The sequence below is a fragment of the Hypanus sabinus genome, chromosome 28 (assembly GCF_030144855.1).
Source record: "Hypanus sabinus isolate sHypSab1 chromosome 28, sHypSab1.hap1, whole genome shotgun sequence".
NCBI lineage: Eukaryota > Metazoa > Chordata > Chondrichthyes > Myliobatiformes > Dasyatidae > Hypanus > Hypanus sabinus.
Window position 1 is genome coordinate 28371366 of NC_082733.1, and position 21300 is coordinate 28392665.

At 41.0% G+C, this 21300-nt stretch overlaps 1 protein-coding gene across 10 annotated transcripts in view; it reads left to right on the forward strand.

Annotated features, from left to right (window-relative positions):
* The window catches only part of sema6dl (sema domain, transmembrane domain (TM), and cytoplasmic domain, (semaphorin) 6D, like), a 368382-nt gene that overhangs the window by 330890 nt on the left and 16192 nt on the right, over nucleotides 1-21300 (forward strand). For all 10 annotated transcript variants that reach the window (XM_059952799.1, XM_059952802.1, XM_059952809.1 and 7 more), the window contains 13 exons: nucleotides 2744-2806; nucleotides 3150-3251; nucleotides 3822-3912; nucleotides 4572-4691; nucleotides 4860-4948; nucleotides 5645-5862; nucleotides 6750-6881; nucleotides 7836-7991; nucleotides 8080-8253; nucleotides 8810-8950; nucleotides 10807-10884; nucleotides 11054-11112; nucleotides 11501-11551. In XM_059952799.1, the coding sequence (XP_059808782.1) occupies nucleotides 2744-2806; nucleotides 3150-3251; nucleotides 3822-3912; nucleotides 4572-4691; nucleotides 4860-4948; nucleotides 5645-5862; nucleotides 6750-6881; nucleotides 7836-7991; nucleotides 8080-8253; nucleotides 8810-8950; nucleotides 10807-10884; nucleotides 11054-11112; nucleotides 11501-11551 (1474 nt within the window). The remainder of the gene's footprint in view (nucleotides 1-2743; nucleotides 2807-3149; nucleotides 3252-3821; nucleotides 3913-4571; nucleotides 4692-4859; nucleotides 4949-5644; nucleotides 5863-6749; nucleotides 6882-7835; nucleotides 7992-8079; nucleotides 8254-8809; nucleotides 8951-10806; nucleotides 10885-11053; nucleotides 11113-11500; nucleotides 11552-21300) is intronic.

Consider the following 21300-nt stretch of genomic DNA (forward strand, 5'->3'; position numbering starts at 1 on the left):
TCATTTTTATTACTTTTACATATTTCACTTTTCTACATAATTTTTATTCCTTGTACTACCTGGACCACCAGTCACTCTTCTCCCTCCCCATTTGTTTCTGTTCTGTCTTTTTGCTGTCAGGACTTTACAAAAATCACAGGGAACTTTAAGTTCCATTTCTAGTTTATAGCAAACTGCTAGAGTGTGGATGGAAAAATTCTTGTAAAAGCAAAAATCCTCTTTGTCATGCGAAAACAGGTTACTTTTGTAGGTCTTTTGTAAAAGTGAAGTGGCGTAACGCGAGATTTGTAAAGCGGGGGACACCTGTATTGTATATTAGTTAAAATAAGGTGGTTGGGATGCCGAAATGAGAGTACTTAGCTTTGTATTAGCTCAGTAGAATTAAGTATCATTTGGTAACAGTAAAGACATAATTTACAGTACTGTGCAAAAATCTTAAACACCTTAGCCATATATGCATGTGCCTAAGACTTTTGCATAATACTGTATACAATCTTTTTTAAGCACCATCCTTTATTGGCCTTTGTGCTGCTACACCCTTGGTTCCATCCCCTGGTCACCCCTTTGAAAATTGTGCAATTTCCACGTGCGCGCTGTTGACTCAGAAGATTCTGTGGATGCTGGAAATCTGGAGCAACAACAGTCCCAGTGAAGGGTCTTGACTCAATGTTGACTGTTGATTTCCCTTCATTGATGCTGCCTAACCACTGAATTCCTTCATTGTGCTGTTGACAGCCCGCTCCCTTAACCCTTCCCTTGACCTTGTATGCTGCCACATTTAAGAAACTTGTAGACGGGCACATGGTTGATAGATACATGGAAGGCTATATGGGAGGGAAGGGTTAGATTGATCTTGGAGTAGGTTATGGGGTTGGCACAACATTGTGGGTCAAATGGCCTGTACTATGTGAAGTCTTTGTTCCATTGCTCTCCTCCTATTCCATGTTACATGAGCCATACTTTCTATTTCTCCATTTCTCTGGCTTTAATGGAATCTAAATCTACATCCCATGAGTTATTTATTCCGTATTGGCACAGCCATTCCATTGGTCCCCTGTCATATGGTTTCTCTCTGCCCAACTCCGACACTCTGCTCCCCTAACTCAGAATCTCCTATCATCCTACATTGGCTTTCAGTTTCCCAGGCCCTAAGTCTTGAGACTTCCCTCCCTGGAGCACTCTGCCCCCACCCCCCCCCCCCCCCCACCGAACCTAGCAAGATTTTAGGCACCCCTTTGAATATTTCCTCCTAACTTGCTATTCGTACTTTTCCCACAATGTATCTGAGTTTTGGCTCAGCAATGAACCTCTACTTCACCACAACAGAGACGTGGGTACAACCCTGACCTTGGGTACTGCTTTTGTGGAGTTTGCATGTTCTCCTTGTGACCATATGTCATTGTGCTCTGGTTTCCTCCCTCACCTCAAAGACATGCAGGTTGGTGGGTTAATTGGCCACCAACTTTGACAAACTTCTATATATGTGTAGTGGAGAGTGTATTGGCTGGCTGTATCACGGTCTGGTATGGGAACACCAATGCCCTTGAATGGAAAATCCTACAAAAGGTAGTGGATTTGGCCCAGGACATAACAGGTAAAGCTCTCCCAACTATTGAACACATCTACATTAAACGCTGTTGTAGGAAAGCAGCATCTATGGTCAGAGATTCTCACCACCCAGGTCTTGCCCTTTTCTCACTGCTGTCATCAGGTAGATGGTACAAGAGCCTCAGAACTCACACCACTATGTTCAAGAACAGTTCCTACCCTGCAAGCATCAGGCTCTTGAACAAAAGGGGGTAACTACACTCACTTGCCCATCCATTGAGATGTTCCTACAACCAGTGGTCTAACTTTATGGACTTTTTATGTTGTTATTTCATGTTCTCATTATTTATTGCTATTTATTTATATTTGCATTTGCACAGTTTGTTGTCTTCTGCACTCTAGTTGATCTTTCATTAATTCGGTTCTAGTTACTATTCTATAGATTTACTGAATATGCCCACAGGAAAATGAATCTCAGGGTTGTATGTGGTGACATATACATATACTGATGATAAAATTTACTTTGGACTTTGAAAATTGCACCCAGTAAGTTACAGAATCTAGGGGAAAGTGGGAAGAAGGAAAATTGGGATTAATATAGGATTAGCATAACTGGATGCTTAATGGTCGATATGGATTCAGTAGACCGAAGGATTTGTTTGCATCGTATCTCACTTCATGACTCAATGATCTCTATGATTCTATTAAAGATACTATTGTGTTTCTGTTGCCATGCACTATCTTCTTTACCTACCTGTGTCTACTCTCTGCTCCTAGTCTTTACGTCTACTTAGAGAAATGCAAACAGAGCCAGCAGTCTGACACATGTGTTCATTTGAAGCAGCCGGTGGAGGTCACTTGAGGACATTACCATGTGGCAGACTGTGCAATACTTAGTGCTGAGCTTGTAAAATGCTAGTGCTGACCAGCTGAATGTAAGTTCAGCATGGCTTGGTGTTTGAGAAGAGCAACACAAGATAATGTAGACAGATTTTTGAGAGATAAGACTCAGCTGAAATACTTTAACATCATAGCAGGCATGCTGTGTTTGTGCTGATTATGTTTTGCTTATAAATTACAACATCAGAAATGTATTTTATGATACACAAAATTCTGCAATGATTAGATTTTTTTGGTGGATTGTGGGATATAAATCTTAGCAATAAATGCAAGCATCCGTTCTGCACCCCAACAGAAATTAACCTGGAAGTCACGACAGCAAGACAGAAGTAACTGTGCCATGAAAGGCAAGCACAAAGTAAGTATTGTGAATTATTATGTGTCAATATAAATACTCTCTTACAAGGAGTTGATTTACCAAACAGTGCTGAGATCAGGATGAGAGCAGTACACAATGCATTAACTCAAGTGAATAGTGGAACTATTGATTAAAGTAAATATTGGCATGCTTGAGGTAGTTTGCTGATGTATATTGGAATGAATGGGTATGATGTATTGATATTCCATACCTGGAACAACCATTGATTTATCTGTGCTGCTCTATCCATCTGAGCACGACTTACTTCATCTATTACAACCGATTGAATCAGAGACATCGTACCTATCTAATTACACTTTCTTGGATTTATTTTTTCCATTAGGAAGAATGCCACAACTTTATCAAAGTGTTTGTACCCAAAACTGATGATACTGTTTTTGTCTGTGGCACAAATGCTTTTAACCCTGTGTGCAGATATTATCAGGTAAGTATTGATGGGACCTTGGTCAATTAAAGTGAATCTTTTCGGTAGAATCAATTCCTCTTTTGCCCGAATAAGCCCAAATTGTCTGTTCAGTTTTCCGCAAACCTTTGGGCTTGATTAATAACTTCAGTAGAAACACAAGGTCTGCAAATGTTAATGTTGCAATTGAGATCTTGCCAAGCGCACAGCGCAACTGTAGATGATGTAACTCACCCATTAAAGAGCCAGAAAAAAACGAAACGTGTTCTATTTTATAATTGCAAATTATATGAAAACCATGTCTGAAAGGATGAACTACAGTTTTCACACTTGAGTCCCTTCTTTGAAAGATTGCTTTGGTCAGGAGGATATGAAAAATTAACTGACTTTTTAAGATAGTAATCATTTTAAAATTATGTATTTGTTGCCATATTAATAGTTTGCAAAGGGTAATGGTAATCTCACAGCACAGCACAACAGTTGCATACATCAATAGTAATTGAATTATAGCTGCATAAAGTGTTATTGCTTCACAGCTGTCGTAGTGAACAGTGCTCACGCCAAGATATAATTTATCTTCATTTTATACAGTTGGATACGTTGGATTACAATGGTGAAGAAGTCAGTGGTTTGGCACGGTGCCCATTTGATGCCAAGCAGACCAATGTTGCCCTCTTTGCTGGTAAGTTCATTAGCAATGAATCTAAATGATTGATGATGTTTGCATCACCAAAGCCAGTTTAGAAAGGTAGCCTAGTTCGTCAAATGCCACCCCGGTGTCACAAATATTATTATTGCTGGCAGTTTATTTCAATGTGGAATGAGAGGATATCAGGTTCCAGAGAAAATTATTGAGAGGATGGGATCTTAGTGAGCTGTCCTAGGCTCCTAAAGAAAATAGAACATACACAGATTAGCAATTCTTGTAAACACAGATAATGAACACTGGTACATAAAGTATCAAAAGCTGTTCAAAATAAATTTATCATCAAAGTATGTCTCCATGTACTACCCTGAGATTCACTTTCTTGTGGGCATTCACAGTAGATACAAAGAAATATAATAGAATCAATGAAAACTGCAGACAAACACTAACAAATAATCAATGTGGAAAAGAAGACAAACTGCAAATACAAAATACAAATTATAATTATAAGTAATAAATAATATTGAGAACAGGAGTTGTAGAGTAATTGAAAAGTGAGTCAATAGGTTGTGGAATCATTTCAGTAAAAGTTTTATTCATGAGGAATCCAGTGGAGATATCCTCAGTCTCACTGAAGGAAACACTCTAATAAATGTGAAATAAATCAACTACTCTCTTTGTTTTAAAAATTCCAGAGAATAAGTTGTACTCGGCAACTGTGGCAGATTTCCTAGCTAGCGATGCGGTCATCTACCGCAGTATGGGAGATGGTTCAGCTCTAAGGACTATAAAGTATGATTCTAAATGGATCAAAGGTAATGGAAACCAGTACATGCATTGAAGACTATAGCAAATATATTATAACCTTTCGGTCCTTGACATAAGTCAACGTTTATAGTAATATCTAAATGCTTGAGAAAACTAAAGTTCAAGTGCAGCTGAAAATGTCGTAAGTCTAAATTTATGCTTAATATTTTTAACAGAACCGCACTTCCTACATGCTGTTGAATATGGAAATTTTGTCTATTTCTTCTTCAGAGAAATAGCTGTTGAACACAACAATCTTGGAAAGGCAAGTAACTCATCTAGACATACCACTAAATAATCACAAATAAGCATTAGAAATGTTAATGAATTTTGTTTAAATAAGCAGAATCTTAAATTTATAACTGCATATTCAATAAACATATGGCAACCTTGTTTGTGAATAATTATAATGACTAAACTGAATAGCACATTTAGAAAGAGTGGGAGGCTATAAATTGGCAGATATTACCTTCTGATGAAATGAGAATCAACATTTAGGGGATTGATCATCTAATTGCATTTGATGTGCAAATCACTTGTGCATGGTCTGTTCCTATACATTTGCACCCTAAATGGAAATCCAAGATTTACAGACATACTGATCAATTTTGCAGAAGGATTTTTCAAAATTACTCTGCTCTCCAAAGGCTCAGACTAATAAATATTTTAGTCCCGCTAATGCTGTTCATGTTACTTGCAATCCCACGTAGATTAGCCACTGTAAATTATTAAACCTTTTACTCATGGTTAATTAAAGTGGTTTCAGCCCATTGACCATATGTTTTGGTGTAATGTAAGGCTGGCCTGAGGATGCACTGTTTATGTAGAAGCCCATGGAAGAATTCCCATCTCTGAAAAAAATACTTTTATTGTTGGTGTCTGCATCTATTTTTAATTTTTAATGAAACATTTCTTTAATATAGTGCGTGTGCTCTAGCATACTCTTCGTGTTTCTTCGCAGGCTGTTTATTCACGTGTGGCAAGAATTTGTAAGAATGACATGGGAGGATCCCAGAGGGTGTTGGAAAAGCACTGGACATCCTTTCTAAAAGCTCGATTAAACTGTTCAGTTCCTGGGGATTCGTTTTTCTACTTTGATGTATTGCAGTCTGTCACAGATATTATACAAATCAATGGGTACCCGACTATTATTGGAGTATTTACAACTCAGCTCAATAGGTGAGGAATGGGGTAAACTGGATACAAATTATTGATTCTTTAGCCTGCACTTCAACAGAGAGGAGTGATTCAGACAGTAGGAGTGTTTTGGTTTACTCTAGATAATATGACATTTTAATTCCATTCATATCTTTAGTACTTGACAGGATAAGAACCAAACCATGAACACTGCCTAGTTATTTTGTTCTCTTTTTGCACTATATATATATTAATTAAAAGACATAACAGGTGGGATACACGCTGAAGCTGGGAAATGTAGTGTAAAGGCTGGGGAAAGTAATTCTGGCCCACAAGAGGAGTTGCTGTGACATAATCTGACCCTTTCCCTCATTGCCCATGAAATTTACCCAGGTGCTGTAAGATCTGTAAAGCAGGTTGAAGCAGAGGTCATCTGCTTTATAAAATATTTAAATTTCCAGTTTGTCTGCCGGGGACAGGTTGCTCATCCTCTTTGTCTACCTCCCAGAATTGGAGGAATTAGATGAGGGCTGAAGTGATTTACATTTTTAGTCTCTGAGCTAAACCCAACATTTGAGTGCTAAATTCTGCACTATATTCCTCTGCAATAAGATGAACAGTGGAAGAAATGATTTTCATAAATATCAGTTTAATTTGTCACATGTACATCAAAGCATATACTGAAAGGCATCATCTTGTGTCATCAACCAACACAGTATCAGGATTTGCGGGGGGCAGCCCACAAAAGTCACTACACCTCCGGTACTAACATAGCATGCTCACATTTCACTCACCTAACTGGATGTTTTTGGAATGAGGGACGGAACTCCATGCAGTTGGGAATCAAATCCTGAACAGTGATCTAGCCTTGTAAAGCAATTGCACTAAATCTGCTGCCCCTAACCACAGTTTTCTCTCATTATGTTCAGTATCCCTGGGTCGGCAGTGTGTGCCTTCAATATGGAAGACATTGAAAAATCGTTCAAAGGAAGGTTTAAGGAGCAGAAGACAACAGATTCTGTTTGGACTGCTGTTCCAGAAGATAGAGTACCAAAGCCAAGGTACAGTCCTCCTGAGGTCTTTGTTACTTATAGCAACAGTCTCAGCCTTCAAGCTTGCAGATAGAAGTATTGTGCCATGCAGTTTGGTAGAAGGAATAAAGGCATAGATTGTTGACTAAATGGGGAGCAAATTCAGAAATCAGAGATGCAAAGGAGCTTAAGAGATTTTATGCAGGATCCCCTGAAGATTAACTTGCAGGTTGAGTCGTTGGTAAGGAGGGCAGATGCATTGCTGGCATTTATTTTAAAGAGCCCAAGAATACAAAATCAAAGATGAGGCTTCATAGGCTTTGGTCAGACTACACTTGGAGTAATGTACGCAGCTTTGGGCCCCTTATTTGAGAAAAGATGTGCCAGCATTGGGGAGTGTCCAGAGGAGGACAAGAATGATCCCAGGAATGAAAGGGTTAACATGAGAACCGTTGGATGGCTCTGGGCCTGTACTCAGGAGTTAGAAGAATGAGTAGGTGATCTCATTGAAATGATTAAATGTTGAAAGGCCTGTACAGAATGGGCATGGAGAAAATGTTGAAAAGATGTTCTCAATATTGGGGAACCTAGGACCAGAGGGCAAAGCCTCAAAATACAAGGATGTCCCTTTAGAACAGGGATGACAAGGATTTTTTTTAGTCAGATGGGTGGTGAATCTATGGAATTCATTGCCAGAGATGGCTGTGGGTCATTGAGTATATTTAAAGCAGAGGTTTTTAGGTTCTTGATTAGTAAGGGGGTGAAAGGTTATGGGGAGATGGCAAGCACATGGGGTTGAGAGGGATAATACATCAGCGATTATGGAATGGTGGAGCAGATTTGATGGGCCAAGTGGCCCAATTCTGCTCCTGTGTCTTATGGTCTTATTCAACAGTTTATAATCTTTCCACTGTGTTATCTTTTGGTGCTCTCAAAGTTGTGAAGCAGCTTTGATTCTATTAAAATACTGTGTTTAATTTGAAGGCCTGGTTGCTGTGCAGGATATGCACCAGCAGAATCTTACAAAACTTCCATTGATTTCCCTGATGAAACACTCTCCTTCATCAAATCTCACCCTTTGATGGACTCTGCCGTCCCTAGTGTAATAGAGGAGCCCTGGTTCACCAAGACAAGGGTCAGGTAGGACATTTTGTTACCAAATAATAACACATGCTCGTATCCCTGTGGAGTTACTGGCCTGCAACTCACTATTACTTCATTTTTATAGGTACCGCCTGACAGCAATTGCTATTGACAACACTGCTGGTCCCCATCAGAACTACACGGTTATCTTTATTGGCTCTGAAGCAGGCATTCTACTTAAAGTATTAACAAAAACCTCTCCCAGCTCTCTCAACGACAGCATACTACTGGAAGAAATGGACGTTTTTAACCCATTAAAGTACGTAAAGGTTTATAACTTCAATTCTGCGCGAATAAGAGCATATAAAATTAATCCAAGGAATTCAAAAGGAATGTGAGAAGTGTAGTTTAAAATACATAAAAACATTCTTATAAGTACTAAGATAACTATTCCTGTCAGCCCTTGCTAATCACATCTGAGTTATCTGGTCCAGTAGAGAGTGAAGAAATGGATCCAGCATGTAATGTGAATGATTTTCAAGACCCATACAGTAGTACTTGATCTAAGATAAGCCGGTGCCAGTGATGTATTTATTTGGTATGACTTCTCCAAGAGTAAGCACCTCCGCCTTGTTATTAAGGCATCACAAGCTCCAATTATAGGACTACTTTTGTATATTGTTGCCTTAAGCCATTAGTTATCAAATTGAGAATGTAATTTTCCTAGATTATTTGGAATTGAGGGGATAATTTAAAGAAATTACATAGCTTTACAAATGGGAAGTCAGGTTCTTCCTGATAATGTGAGAGTTTTTTTTCTTAAAGCACCTGAATTTTATTCCGTGTGCCTGATCAAGTCTTTGTTTGGTAAACAGGTGTAGTACCACAAATGAAGATGACAGAAAGGTACTGGGGCTGCAGATCGATAAAGATCACCATGCCTTATTCGTGGCCTTTTCCAGCTGTGTGATTCGTGTACCACTCAGTCACTGCGAAAATCATGGCACTTGCAAAAAGTTAGTGTTTCTTTTCAAATGCCAGTTAAGCATGTACGAGAGCGTGCATTTTTGTGTTTTTCTCCCCCTTTTGCAGTAACTGAACCAGGTAGTGTATTGTCATAGAAAGGTGTTGTGAAAGTTTGACAAGTTGGATCCAAACAAATAATTCATTGTTGTGATGGGTTTACATAACAAAGAACGTAGATTTGACATTTAGGAACATGAGAGTGCCATTTTTCAATATTTGTTCTACTGGCATCTTTCAGAAATCTTTTTTTAATATAGCAAGACAGTCATAAATGGGGAAACTGCATCAGCTAATGAAATTAAAATATCAATACTGTTTGAGTTCTCACTTGAACCTGTACTTTGGTGGGCTTTAGAAGAATGAGGGGTGATCTCGTTGGAACCTATCTGAATGTTGAAAGGCCTAGATAGTGCAGATGTGGAAAGGGTGTTTCCTATATCGAGGGAGTCTAGGACCAGAGAACACAACCTCAGAATGCAAGGACATCCCTTTAGAACAGAGATGAGGAATTTCTTTAGCCAGAGGGTGGCAAAACTAAGTAATTCGTTGCCACAGATGACTGTGGAGGCCAAGTTACTGGGTATATCTAAAGTATTTAAAGCGGAGGTTGATAGGTTCTTGATTAGTAAGGGTGTGAAAGGTTATGGGGAGAGGGCAGGAAAAGGGGTTAAGAGAGATAATAAATCAGCCATGATATGACAGAGCAGGCTTGATGGGCTGAATAACCCAATCCTGTCTTGTGTTCAGCTGAGTTAAATCTGACAGTTTAATATTTTATCATCTGGAGATTTTTAGGGCATTTGCCTGCGCTGACAGGTGAGACATCATTGAGGTTAGGACACTAGGCATAATGGAGTAGATGGCAGTGAAGATCATTAATGTGCTCTTTGAGATTATAATAAATGACAAAGAATCAGAGTTCAGAAAAATCACAAATGGTATAAAATATTAAAAACTTAATTGGTATGAAGTGACTTGTCAGGCCATACTCTCTTCTTGCTGCTGCCATCAGGAAGAAGGTACTGGAGCCTCAGGACCCACACTACCAGGTTGAGGAACAGTTACTACACCTCAACCATCAGGCCCTTGAACCAAAGGGGATAAACTTCACTCCCACCACCACTGAACTGTTCCCTGAACCTATGGACTCAGTTTCAAGGACTTTACATCTCATGTTCTCAATATTAATTGCTTATTTTTTCTTTTTCTATTTTTGTAGTTTGTTGTTATTTGCACATTGGTCATTTGTCCTGATGGATGCAGTCTTTCATTGATTCTATTGTGTTTCTTGTATTTACTGTGAATGCCCTGAAGAGAATGAATCTCAGGGTGTACATGGTGACACATGTACTTTGAACTTTGTTAAGACTATATGACTTCTGGAATTAATAGAATATTTCAGTGTATCTATCCTATGAATGGAAAAGAGTTTGCATTTTAAGCTATTCATGCACATATTATCCATCTAGGCAACTATCGTTTCATGGGGGAGGTGTTCAAATGCCAGAATGAAATATTAAAAATGAAATGGGAAGCTCAAAGCATGAAAGTTATGCGTTTGTCATATAATGGACAAGATTTTGTGGAGTAAGGTGTCGAGAAAAGGGAAATTGCATTTCAGATTGCAGGAAGATTACATGTTCTAAGAAGTTTTGAGATCAACCACAAGGCAAAATATTCATTGGATTGAATGTAAGGGATGATTCTCTGATCCAGCACTTTCATGAATTTGTACTTGAGTGCCAAATCACAAAATCAAGTTAACTACCCACACCACTACTGTGCTTATTTAATGCATAACTACATCCACATAGATGCCCATTATTCTTGTCTGTTTTACCCACAGATCTTGTATAGGTTCAAGAGATCCATACTGTGCCTGGATAGATAATAAATCATGTGGGACTGTGAAACCAGATATAAAGTAAGTGTGTTTTCATTAACACTTGAATTTCTGTTAAGGCAGTTCAGCAAGCCTACATTTAAAGTTGATTTTCTCCCTTCTCTTTACTTGTTAAGTAAGTTTCAATTTACACTAAAGTCAAATTCTATTTCAAGTGTCTCATTATTTTTGCTTTTTTTTAAATCACCAGCACTGCGTTTGAACAAGATGTGGAATTTGGCAATACAGCACACCTTGGAGAATGTCATGGTAAGTGAGATTTCTGTAAACAATTTCTATTAATAGGAAGGGGGATTTAGGATGTGAATCTATAAGCCAATGAACAGAGGTTCTTGATGTTGAATTACCGACTGTCATTTTGTAATATGCATGACGAACATTTCAACCAGGTAGTGTAGGGTTTCAAAAACGCCAATCTTTTCATCATCCTAGTAGAGTTTGTAGAGCTGAAAATCCTCATTTTAACAATTTTAGCAATTTCTAAATGGAGGCACATCAAGCTGATGTTCTGAAGTCTTGTTTTCTGTGGCATCCACAGCTGGTTTTAATTCATCTGTTTCAGTTGCTCAGTTCATTACCTTTTTTAAACTTGATTTTTATTTTTGCTCCCTACTAATCTTTCTTTTAATTCTTCTAGAAATCTTGGTCGCTACACCAGATTACAAAACCTTTGGTGATCCAGCATCTGGTTAGTTTAGATTTTTTTTTTGCTTTTTACCGTTTCTCCTCCTATTGCCTCAGTAAACTTTGCCCTTTTCCCTTTCTGCTCACTTGGCAGATAGCCACGTGCGATTTGTTCTACAGCTGCCAGCCCACAAGCAAACTAATCATTCTTTCCTTGTCAGTCACTAGTAGCACGATTCCCCACCTCTGCTGACTAATCAGGATCCTTACCCAAGAGGTTACCTTTTAACACTTTGCTCTACAATACTTGATGCTTTTGGTAGCAGCCCAGTTTTCTTTGCTTCCCAAGCATGTGCAAGCATCTCGCGGGTTAACTGCTAATCTGCTTTATCTCTTTTTCCTCAGAAATCCAGATCCGTGCTTCATTAACACATTGCATTGCTGGACCTTAAGCTATGCTCTCAATTTAATAGAATGTAATCCTGTGAAAATGTAAAAATATCGTGTCACTATACAGATTGTACTGTGTGCACAAGATTAAGTAAGTTCAAGTTTAATTATCTGTCAATGATCAGCCATGATCTCAGAATGGCAGTGCAGACTCGAGGGGCCGAATGGAATACTTCTGCACCTATTGTCTAAAACCGCTAAACCAAACCTCATGGTGTGGCGTGGTAGCGTAGTGCTTTTCAGTATTGGCGACCCAGGTTCAATTCCCGCTGTGTGACAGTGTGTACGGAACCAGAGGAAATAGCAGAGGTACTTGATGAATATCTTACTTCAGTATTCACTATGGAAAAGGATCTTGTTGATTGTAGTGATGACTTGCAGCAGACTGAAATGCTTGAGCATGTAGATATTAAGAAAGAGGATATGCTGGAGCTTCTGGAAAGCATCAAGTTGGATAAGTCGCCGGGACCGGATGTGATGTACCCCAGGCTACTGTGGGAGCGAGGGAGGAGATTGCTGAGCCTCTGGCAATGATCTTTGCATCATCAATGGGGACAGGAGAGGTTCCAGAGGATTGGAAGGCTGCAAATGTTGTTCCTTTATTCAAGAAAGGGAGTAGGGATAGCCCAGGAAATTATAGAACAGTGAGTCTTACTTCAGTGGTTGTTATGTTGATGGAGAAGATCCTGAGAGGCAGAACTTATGACCATTTGGAGAGGTATAATATGATTAAGAATAGTCAGAATGGCTTTGTCAAGGGCCGGTCGTGCCTTATGAGCTTGATTGAATTTTTTGAGGATGTGACTAAACACATTGATGATGGTAGAGCAGTAGATGTAGTGTATATGGATTTCAGCAAGGCATTTGATAAGGTACCCCATGCAAGGCTTATTGAGAAAGTAAGGAGGCATGAGATCCAAGGGGACATTACTTTGCGGACCCAGAACTCGCTTGCCCACAGAAGGCAAAGAGTGGTTGTAGACGGGTCATATTCTGCATGGAGATAGTGACCAGTGGTGTGCCTTAGGGATCTGTTCTGGGACCTCTACTCTTAGTGATTTTTATAAATGACCTGGATGAGGAAATGGAGGGATGGGTTATTAAGTTTGCTGATGACACAAAGGTTGGGGGTGTTGTGGATAGTGTGGAGGGCTGTCAGAGGTTACAGCGGGATATTGATAGGATGCAAAACTGGGCTGAGAAGTGGCAGATGGAGTTCAACCCAGATAAGGATTTTTGGAGAAGGAAGTCGGAGGATCAGAACGGGAGTATGGCGGGAGCCATCTTGAATTTTTCTTATTCTCATTGGAGTTAAGAGAGGCGGGACTGCGCAGGCGTGTGACGACAGGCAGTGAAGCGGGGAAGATTTAAAAAGGACACAGCCTTATACAGTGGGCAGCGGAGTGAGCCAGGAGCAGAATGAAGGCTTAAGGGCTTGGGCTCAACGGGCTTAGGCAGAAGTGGGAAGGCAAGATAGGTCTAGGTTTCGGTTTTTCCTGTTATTTGAGGAAAGGGGAAATATGAGTGTGAGGGCAGCTTGTTGTTCTTGGTGTCAGATGTGGGATGTCCTGGAGTCTCCTAGCCTCCCGGACGTCCACATCTGTGCCAGGTTCACCGAACTGCAGCTCCTAAGGGACCATGTTAGGGAACTGGAGCTGAAGCTTGATGACTTTCGTCTGGTCAAGGAGAGTGAAGAGTTGATAGAGAGGAGTTACAGGCAGGTGGTCACACCGGGACCACGGGAGGCAGACAGCTGGGTCACAGTTAGGAGGGGGAAGGGAAAGAGTTGGGTACTAGAGAGTACCCCAGTGGCTGTACCCCTTGACAATAAGTACTCCTGTTTGAGTACTGTTGGGGGGGGGACAGCCTACCTGGGGGAAGCAACAGTAGCCATGCCTCCGCCACAGAGTCCGGCCTGTAGCTCAGAAGGGTAGGGAAAGGAAGAGGAAGGCAGTTGTAATAGGAGATTCGATAGTTAGGGGGTCAGATGGGTAATTCTGTGGATGCGATCAGGAGACCCAGATGGTAGTTTGCCTCCCTGGTGCCAGGGTCTGGGATGTTTCTGATAGCGTCCAAGATATCCTGAAGTGGGAGGGTGAGGAGCCAGAGGTCGTGGTACATATAGGTACCAATGACATAGGAAAAGGGAAGAGGTCCTGAAAGGAGAATATAGGGAGTTAGGAAGGCAGTTGAGAAGAAGGACCACAAAGGTAGTAATCTCAGGATTACTGCCTGTCTCACTCGTCAGTGAGAGTAGGAATAGAATGAGGTGGAGGATAAATGCGTGACTGAGGGATTGGAGCAGGGGGCAGGAATTCAAGTTTCTGGATCATTGGGACCTCTTTTGGGGCAGGTGTGACCTGTACAAAAAGGACGGGTTACACTTGAATCCTAGGGGGACCAATATCCTGGCAGGGAGATTTGCTAAGGCTACAGGAGAGACTTTAAACTAGAATGGTTAGGGGATGGGAATCAGTTTGAAGAGACTAGGGGAGAGGAGGTTAGTTCACAAATAGAGAAAGCTAGTAGATAGTGTGTGAGGGAGGGTAGGCAGGTGATCGAGAAGGGGAGCGCTCAGACTGAAGATGTAGGGGAGAAGAAAGAAAAAGAAGATAGTAAAGTTGATCGCATCGTTAGGGATAAACAGAGGAAGAGGTGGAGAGTTTCTTAAATGCATCTATTTTAATGCTAGGAGCATGGTAAGAAAGGTGGATGAGCTTAGAGCATGGATTTATACCTGGAAATATGATGTTGTAGTGAAACATGGTTGCAGGAGGGGTATGATTGGCAACTAAATATTCCTGGATTTCGTTGCTTCAGGTGTGATAGAATCAGAGGGGCAAGAGGAGGAGGTGTTGCATTGCTTGTCCGAGAAAATATTACAGCGGTGCTCTGGCAGGATAGATTAGAGGGCTCATCTAGGGAGGCTATTTGGTTGGAATTGAGGAATGGGAAAGGTGGTGTAACACTTATAGGGGTGTATTATAGACTACCTAATGGGGAGCGAGAATTGGAGGAGCAAATTTGTAAGGAGATAGCAGATATTTGTAGTAAGCACAGGGTTGTGATTGTGGGAGATTTTAATTTTCCACACATAGACTGGGAAGCCCATTCTGTAAAAGGGCTGGATGGTTTGGCGTTTGTAAAATGTGTGCAGGATATTTTTTTGCAGCAATACATAGAGGTACCGACTAGAGAAGAGGCAGTGTTGGATCTCCTGTTAGGGAATGAGATAGGTCAGGTGATGGATGTATGTGTTGGGGAGCACTTCGGGTCCAGTGATCACAATACCATTAGTTTCAATGTAATTATGGAGAAGGATAGGACTGGACCCAGGGTTGAGAATTTTGAGTGGAGAAAGGCTAACTTTGACAAGATGCGAAAGGACTTAGAAGGAGTGGATTGGGACAATTTGTTTTATGGGATAGAGAAATGGAGGTCATTTAAAGGTGAAATTTTGAGGGTACAGAATTTTTATGTTCCTGTTAGGTTGAGAGGAAAGGTTAAAAGTTTGAGAGCGTCATGGTTTTCAAGGGATATTGAAAACTTGGTTAGGAAAAAGAGGGAGATTTATAATAAATATAGGCAGCATGGAGTGAATGAGGTGATCGAGGAATATAAAGAATGTAAAAAGAATCTTAAGATATTAGAAAAGCTAAAAGAAGATATGAGGTTGCTTTGGCAAGTTAGGTGAAAATAAATCCGAAGGGTTTCTACAGTTATATTAATAGCAAAAAGATATTGACGGATAAAATTGGTCCCTTAGAGAGTCAGAGTGGACAGCTATGTGTGGAACTGAAAGAGATGGGGGAGATTTTGAACTATTTCTTTTCTTCGGTATTCACTAAGGAGAAGGATATTGAAGGTAAGGGAAACAAGTAGGGAAGTTATGGAAACTATGACAATTAAAGAGGAGGAAGTACTGGCACTTTTAAGGAATATAAAAGTGGATAAATCTCCAGGTCCTGACAGGGTTCCCTAGGACCTTGAGGGAAGTTGGTGTAGAAATAGCAGGGGCTCTGACAGAAATATTTCAAATGTCATTAGAAACAGGGATGGTGCCGGAGGATTGGCGTATTGCTCATGTGGTTCCAATGTTTAAAAAGGGTTCTAAGAGTAAACCTAGCAATTATAGGCCTGTCAGTTGTGGGTAAATTAATGGAAAGTATTCTTAGAGATGGTATATATATTTATCTAGATAGACAGGGTCTGATTAGGAATAGTCAGCATGGATTTGTGCATGGAAGGTCATGTTTGACAAATCTTATTGAATTTTTTGAAGAGGTTACGAGAAAAGTTGATGAGGGTAAAGCAGTGGATGTTTTCTATATGGACTTCAGTAAGGCCTTTGACGAGGCACCGAAGGTTAGTTAGGAAGGTTCAATCGTTAGGTATTAATATTGAAGTAGTAAACTGGATTCAACAGTGGCTGGATGGGAGATGCAAGAGAGTAGTGGTGGATAACTGTTTGTCAGGTTGGACTGGTGACTAGTGGTGTGCCTCAGGGATCTATATTGGGTCCAATGTTGTTTGTCATATACATTAATGATCTGGATGATGGGGTGGTAAATTGGATTAGTAAGTATGCAGATGATACTAAGGTAGGTGGCATTGTGAATAATCAAATGGGTTTTCAAAGCTTGCGGAGAGATTTAGGCCAGTTGGAAGAGTGAGCTGAACAATGGCAGATGGAGTTTAATGCTGATAAGTGTGAGGTACTACATTTTGGTAGGAATAATCAAAATAGGACATACATGGTAAATGGTAGGGCATTGAAGAATGCAGTAGAACAGAGTGATCTAGAGATAACGGTGCATAGTTCCCTGAAGGTGGAATTTCATCTGGATAGGGTGGTGAAGAAAGCTTTTGGTATGCTGGTCTTTATAAATCAGAGCGTTGAGTATAGGAGTTGGGATGTAATGTTAAAATTGTACAAGGCATTGGTGAGGCTGAATTTGGAGTATTGTGTACAGTTCTGGTCACCGAATTATAGGAAAGATCAATAAAATAGAGCGAGTACAGAGAAGATTTACTAAAATGTTACCTGGGTTTCAGCACCTAAGTTACAGGGAAAGGCTGAACAAGTTAGGTCTTTATTCTTTGGAGCGTAGAAGGTTGAGGGGGGACTTGTTAGAGCTATTTAAAATAATGAGGGGGATAGATCAAGTTGACATGGATAGGCTTTTTCCATTGAGGGTAGGGGAGATTCAAACGAGGACATGATTTGAGAGGTAGGGGGCAAAAGTTTAAGGGTAACACGAGGTGGAATTTCTTTACTTGGAGAGTGGTAGCTGTGTGGAACAAGCTTCCAGTAGAAGTGGTAGAGGCAAGTTCGGTATTGTCATTTAAAGTAAAATTGGATAGGTATATGGACAGGAAAGGAATGGAGGGTTATGGGCTGAGTGTGGGCCAGTGGGTCTAGGTGAGTGTAAGCGTTGGCACAGACTAGAAGGGCTGAGATGGCCTGTTTCCGTGCTGTAATTGCTATATGGTTTTATATATATATCTGAAGTGGTTCATTTTGGTAAGTCAAGTATGATGGCAGAATATAGTATTAATGGTAAGACTCATGGCAGTGTGGGGGATCAGAGGGATCTTGGGGTCCGAGTCCATAGAATACTCAAAGCTGCTGCACAGGTTGACTCTGTGGTTAAGGCTGCGTATGATGTATTGGCCTTCATCAATCGTGGAATTGAATTTAGGAGCCCAGAGGTAATGTTGCAGTTATATAGGACCCTGGTCAGACCCCACTTGAACTCAGCCTTTTCTTCTTAGAGCGATGGAGGATGAGAGGTGACCTGAGAGAGGTGTATAAGATGATGAGAGGCATTGATCATGTGGATAATCAGAGGCTTTTTCTGGGCTGAAGTGGTTGCCGCAAGAGGACACAGGTTTAAGGTGTTGGGGAGTAGGTACAGAGGAGATGTCGGGGTAGGTTTTTTTTTACTCTGAGTGGTGGTTTCATGGAATGGGCTGCCAGCAACAGTGGTGGAGGTGGATACGATAGGGTCTTTTAAGAGACTTTTGGAAAGGTACATGGAGCTTAGAAAAATAGAGAGCTATGGGTAAGCCTATTAATTTCTAAGGTAGGGACAAGTTTGGCACAACTTCGTGGACCAAAGGGCGTGTATTGTGCTGTTGGTTTTCTATGTTTCTGTGTTACCTTTAAGGAGTTTGTACATTTTCCCCATGACCGTGTGGGTTTCCTCTGGGTGCTCCAGTTTCCTCAAACAGTTCAAAGGCTGGAAGGTTAATTGGTCATTGTAAATTGTCCCATGATTAGGCTAGGGTTAAATCAGAAGTTGCTGGGCAGCCCGGCTCGAGGGGCCAGAAGTGCCTACTCCATACTACATCTCAATAAATAAATAAAACAGTACTGGCAGTCATAGATGGCAGAAGGCACATTTAAGATGGTAAGTAAACATAGAGAAACACATAAAATAAATAGTCCATGTCTCTGAGTGACATGTCCTATAATTTGATGATGCATGGGCATTAACAGCAAAAGCAAGCAGCTCTCAACAGTCGTAGACAAACTTGCGCACACAATCTGGTTCCTCATTCCGCCGATTGACACCGGAGGGCAGCACCAACGGGAGACACAGCCCCCAATCCAGCATGGACGCCGTGCTACACTGGTGTCTCCTCTCCTGGACTGCTGCAACAGGCAACCCACAGCTTGAGGCCTGGTCCTTGTTACAACCAAGGCCAAGCAGCTGTCCCGCCACCCGCCTCCCCAACAAACCTGAAGCATTTTACATTGCCAATGTTCAACAGGGTCCTGCAATCACAAGAGAAACGTCCAAGCTCACTGGCTGTTAGGCTGTACACTACTTTCGTGCACTGACTCCCAATGCCTTCCTGTAGCAGGCAGCAACACGGTTCACACCAAGACCAGCTCCTCTGCCAACGAGCAGCAGGGGTAGACCTGCAGTAGATGAAGTTCTTAATACCCTGCATTGTCCTGCAATGGAAAGCACCTTTGGTTAGCCCCCGAGAGGCTGCTCTGCCTGAATGCGCTGCCATCTTACCAGAAGGTGCAATGTATGTAACTTGTATCCCCCAGCAACTTAACATTGCTGTGAGCTCATCAGGAGATCTGAGCAGTGGCCAGTGTTCTGCAAAGGCTTTGCATTTTAAAGATTAAAGTGAAGTGCATCACTTTGCCTCAAATCAAATCAGCAAGGATTGGGCTGGGCAGCCCACGAGTTTTGCCACGCTTCGGGCATGTGCCAACAACTCAGTAACCCTCACCGTACATCTTTGGGACGTGGGAGGAAACCCACGCCATCATGGACAGAACGGGCAAGCTGCTTACAGGCAGCAGCAGGAATTGAACCCTGATCTTACAGCCAGGACTGTAGAGCATTGTGCTAACTGTTATGCTACCATGCAGGGCTTAGAATTTAAGGAACTTCAGAATCTATTGTAAAGGACTGTCCTGTCTGATGAACATGAGCAGCTGATCCAGATTATTGTGGCACCTATTCCCCAAGCTTCCTACCGCTCAGCATTTTGACCCTCTGCTACTGACGGTGAAACAGTAACCCAGCAGAAAATGAGAGCCATCTTGGTATGGCCTCAATTCATCAAGGTTTTCTTAATCAATAAGATGAGAGCCTGGTAAAAGCAAACTGGGTGCAAAAAAAAATGACGACATGCACACACCACGCAATTTCGGAAGTAATTTGCTGCCCGTTGTTGCTGACACCAATGTTCCTGTATCAGCCACAGAGATTGAGCTGGAAGCTGCTGTCTTGGTATTTAGCAAAACACTGCAGATTTAAAAGGGGCATTTTGTAGAATCCTCAACACATTATCTAATGCAAATTCCTTAATGTAGTAATACTGATTTAATTTCTTATGGCATCTGAAAATAATCATTAGTTCATCCGGTTCTCCATCCCCTAGTGGCTTCTGTGTTCTTTTCAAGAATTATTTTTCATCAAGAGACCATTAAAGGAAAATGTAAATTTACATTTCCTTGCAATGGTATGTCTGAAAATTAAGATTCACAACTGTGGCCCAGATGAAAAGAGAGAGGGAGAGGGAGATTTGCACTAGAGTGAATCACCAGTTGACTTCCACTGCTAGCATTATTCTAGCAATCCATGGTGCCTCTCAGATGAAAGGCTTCCCAAGTTAACACCATGGCCATAATAGATGAGTTCTGATTTCTGCCAAAAATATGAATATTCTTATTCTTTCTAAGTGGAGGCACATCCAATTGATGTTCTGAAGTCCTATTTTTGTGGCATTCGCAGCTACAGTTCATTCCTGTCATGGTGTCTCTGCATCAAGTCAAGTTTATTGTCATGTAACGATATACATGTATATCGTCAAACGAGATAACTTTTCTCCAGACCAGGGTGCAAAGATTGCAGTTGACATAACACTTAGGAAAGTAAGAATTAAATCTCCAAATGAATTGTGCATAAATAAACAAAATAAAGGGCATAAATTAAATGTTGAGGGTACAGAACATTATTAACCAGTGACACTTCAACTGTGATGCAGCAGGGAGTTTAGCAGCCTAATGGCCTGAGGAAGAAGCTGTTTCCTATTCTGACCTTTCTGGCCTTTGTTGTTGGCATAGGAAGTGATACATGCCATAGCAACACACATCTCCATTCCCAAGTCAAAGAATTGACTCTGGGGAGGGTGCTGAGGACAAGAGAAACACATTGTGTACATGGAGAATCTGAAATCTCCTTCACCAAGGCATTGGCAGTAGTTCCAAGGTGAATGTTTGCATAGTAAGCACTGGCTGTTAAAGCTGATCTGGTGGATTGGGTTAAGCAAATTGGTGCATTTTTGAAAATGCCTAGAGCCAAATGGCTTAGGTAAATATTTGGATGTTGTGGATCCAAGAGGATAATTAGAAGCAAATTATTTAAACTAATGTTGTGGCTTATAGACAAAATTATAGCTTATTGCATTGGTGCAATAAGCCAAATGGCCACTAACAGTGTAGAACATTGAGATGGTGTTCAAAGATCGGAGAGCTCTGCACAGCTTCCAGCTTCTCACCTAACACGAGCATATCCATTACAGTCAACTGTGATGTGACCAAAACAAGATCGCCTCCTTTTGTCCACAGAAGGAAGAAGCATGCTAATGAGGTGCTCTACCGGGGGTTTGCAGTTAACATCTCCAAACCCAAATTAGTGGTTGAACAACCATGTAATAGTCAAACTGCAAGGTCCTCAGTTGTTCATGATTTATAAATATTACAATAGGAGGAAGCTGAATAACTTTGTGGATGACATGAATTGGTGTGTGGATAGTGAGGCACATTGTCTGAGGCTACAGTAGAATGTAGATCAGATGGAAAGTTGGACAGAGCTTTGGCAAATGGAATTT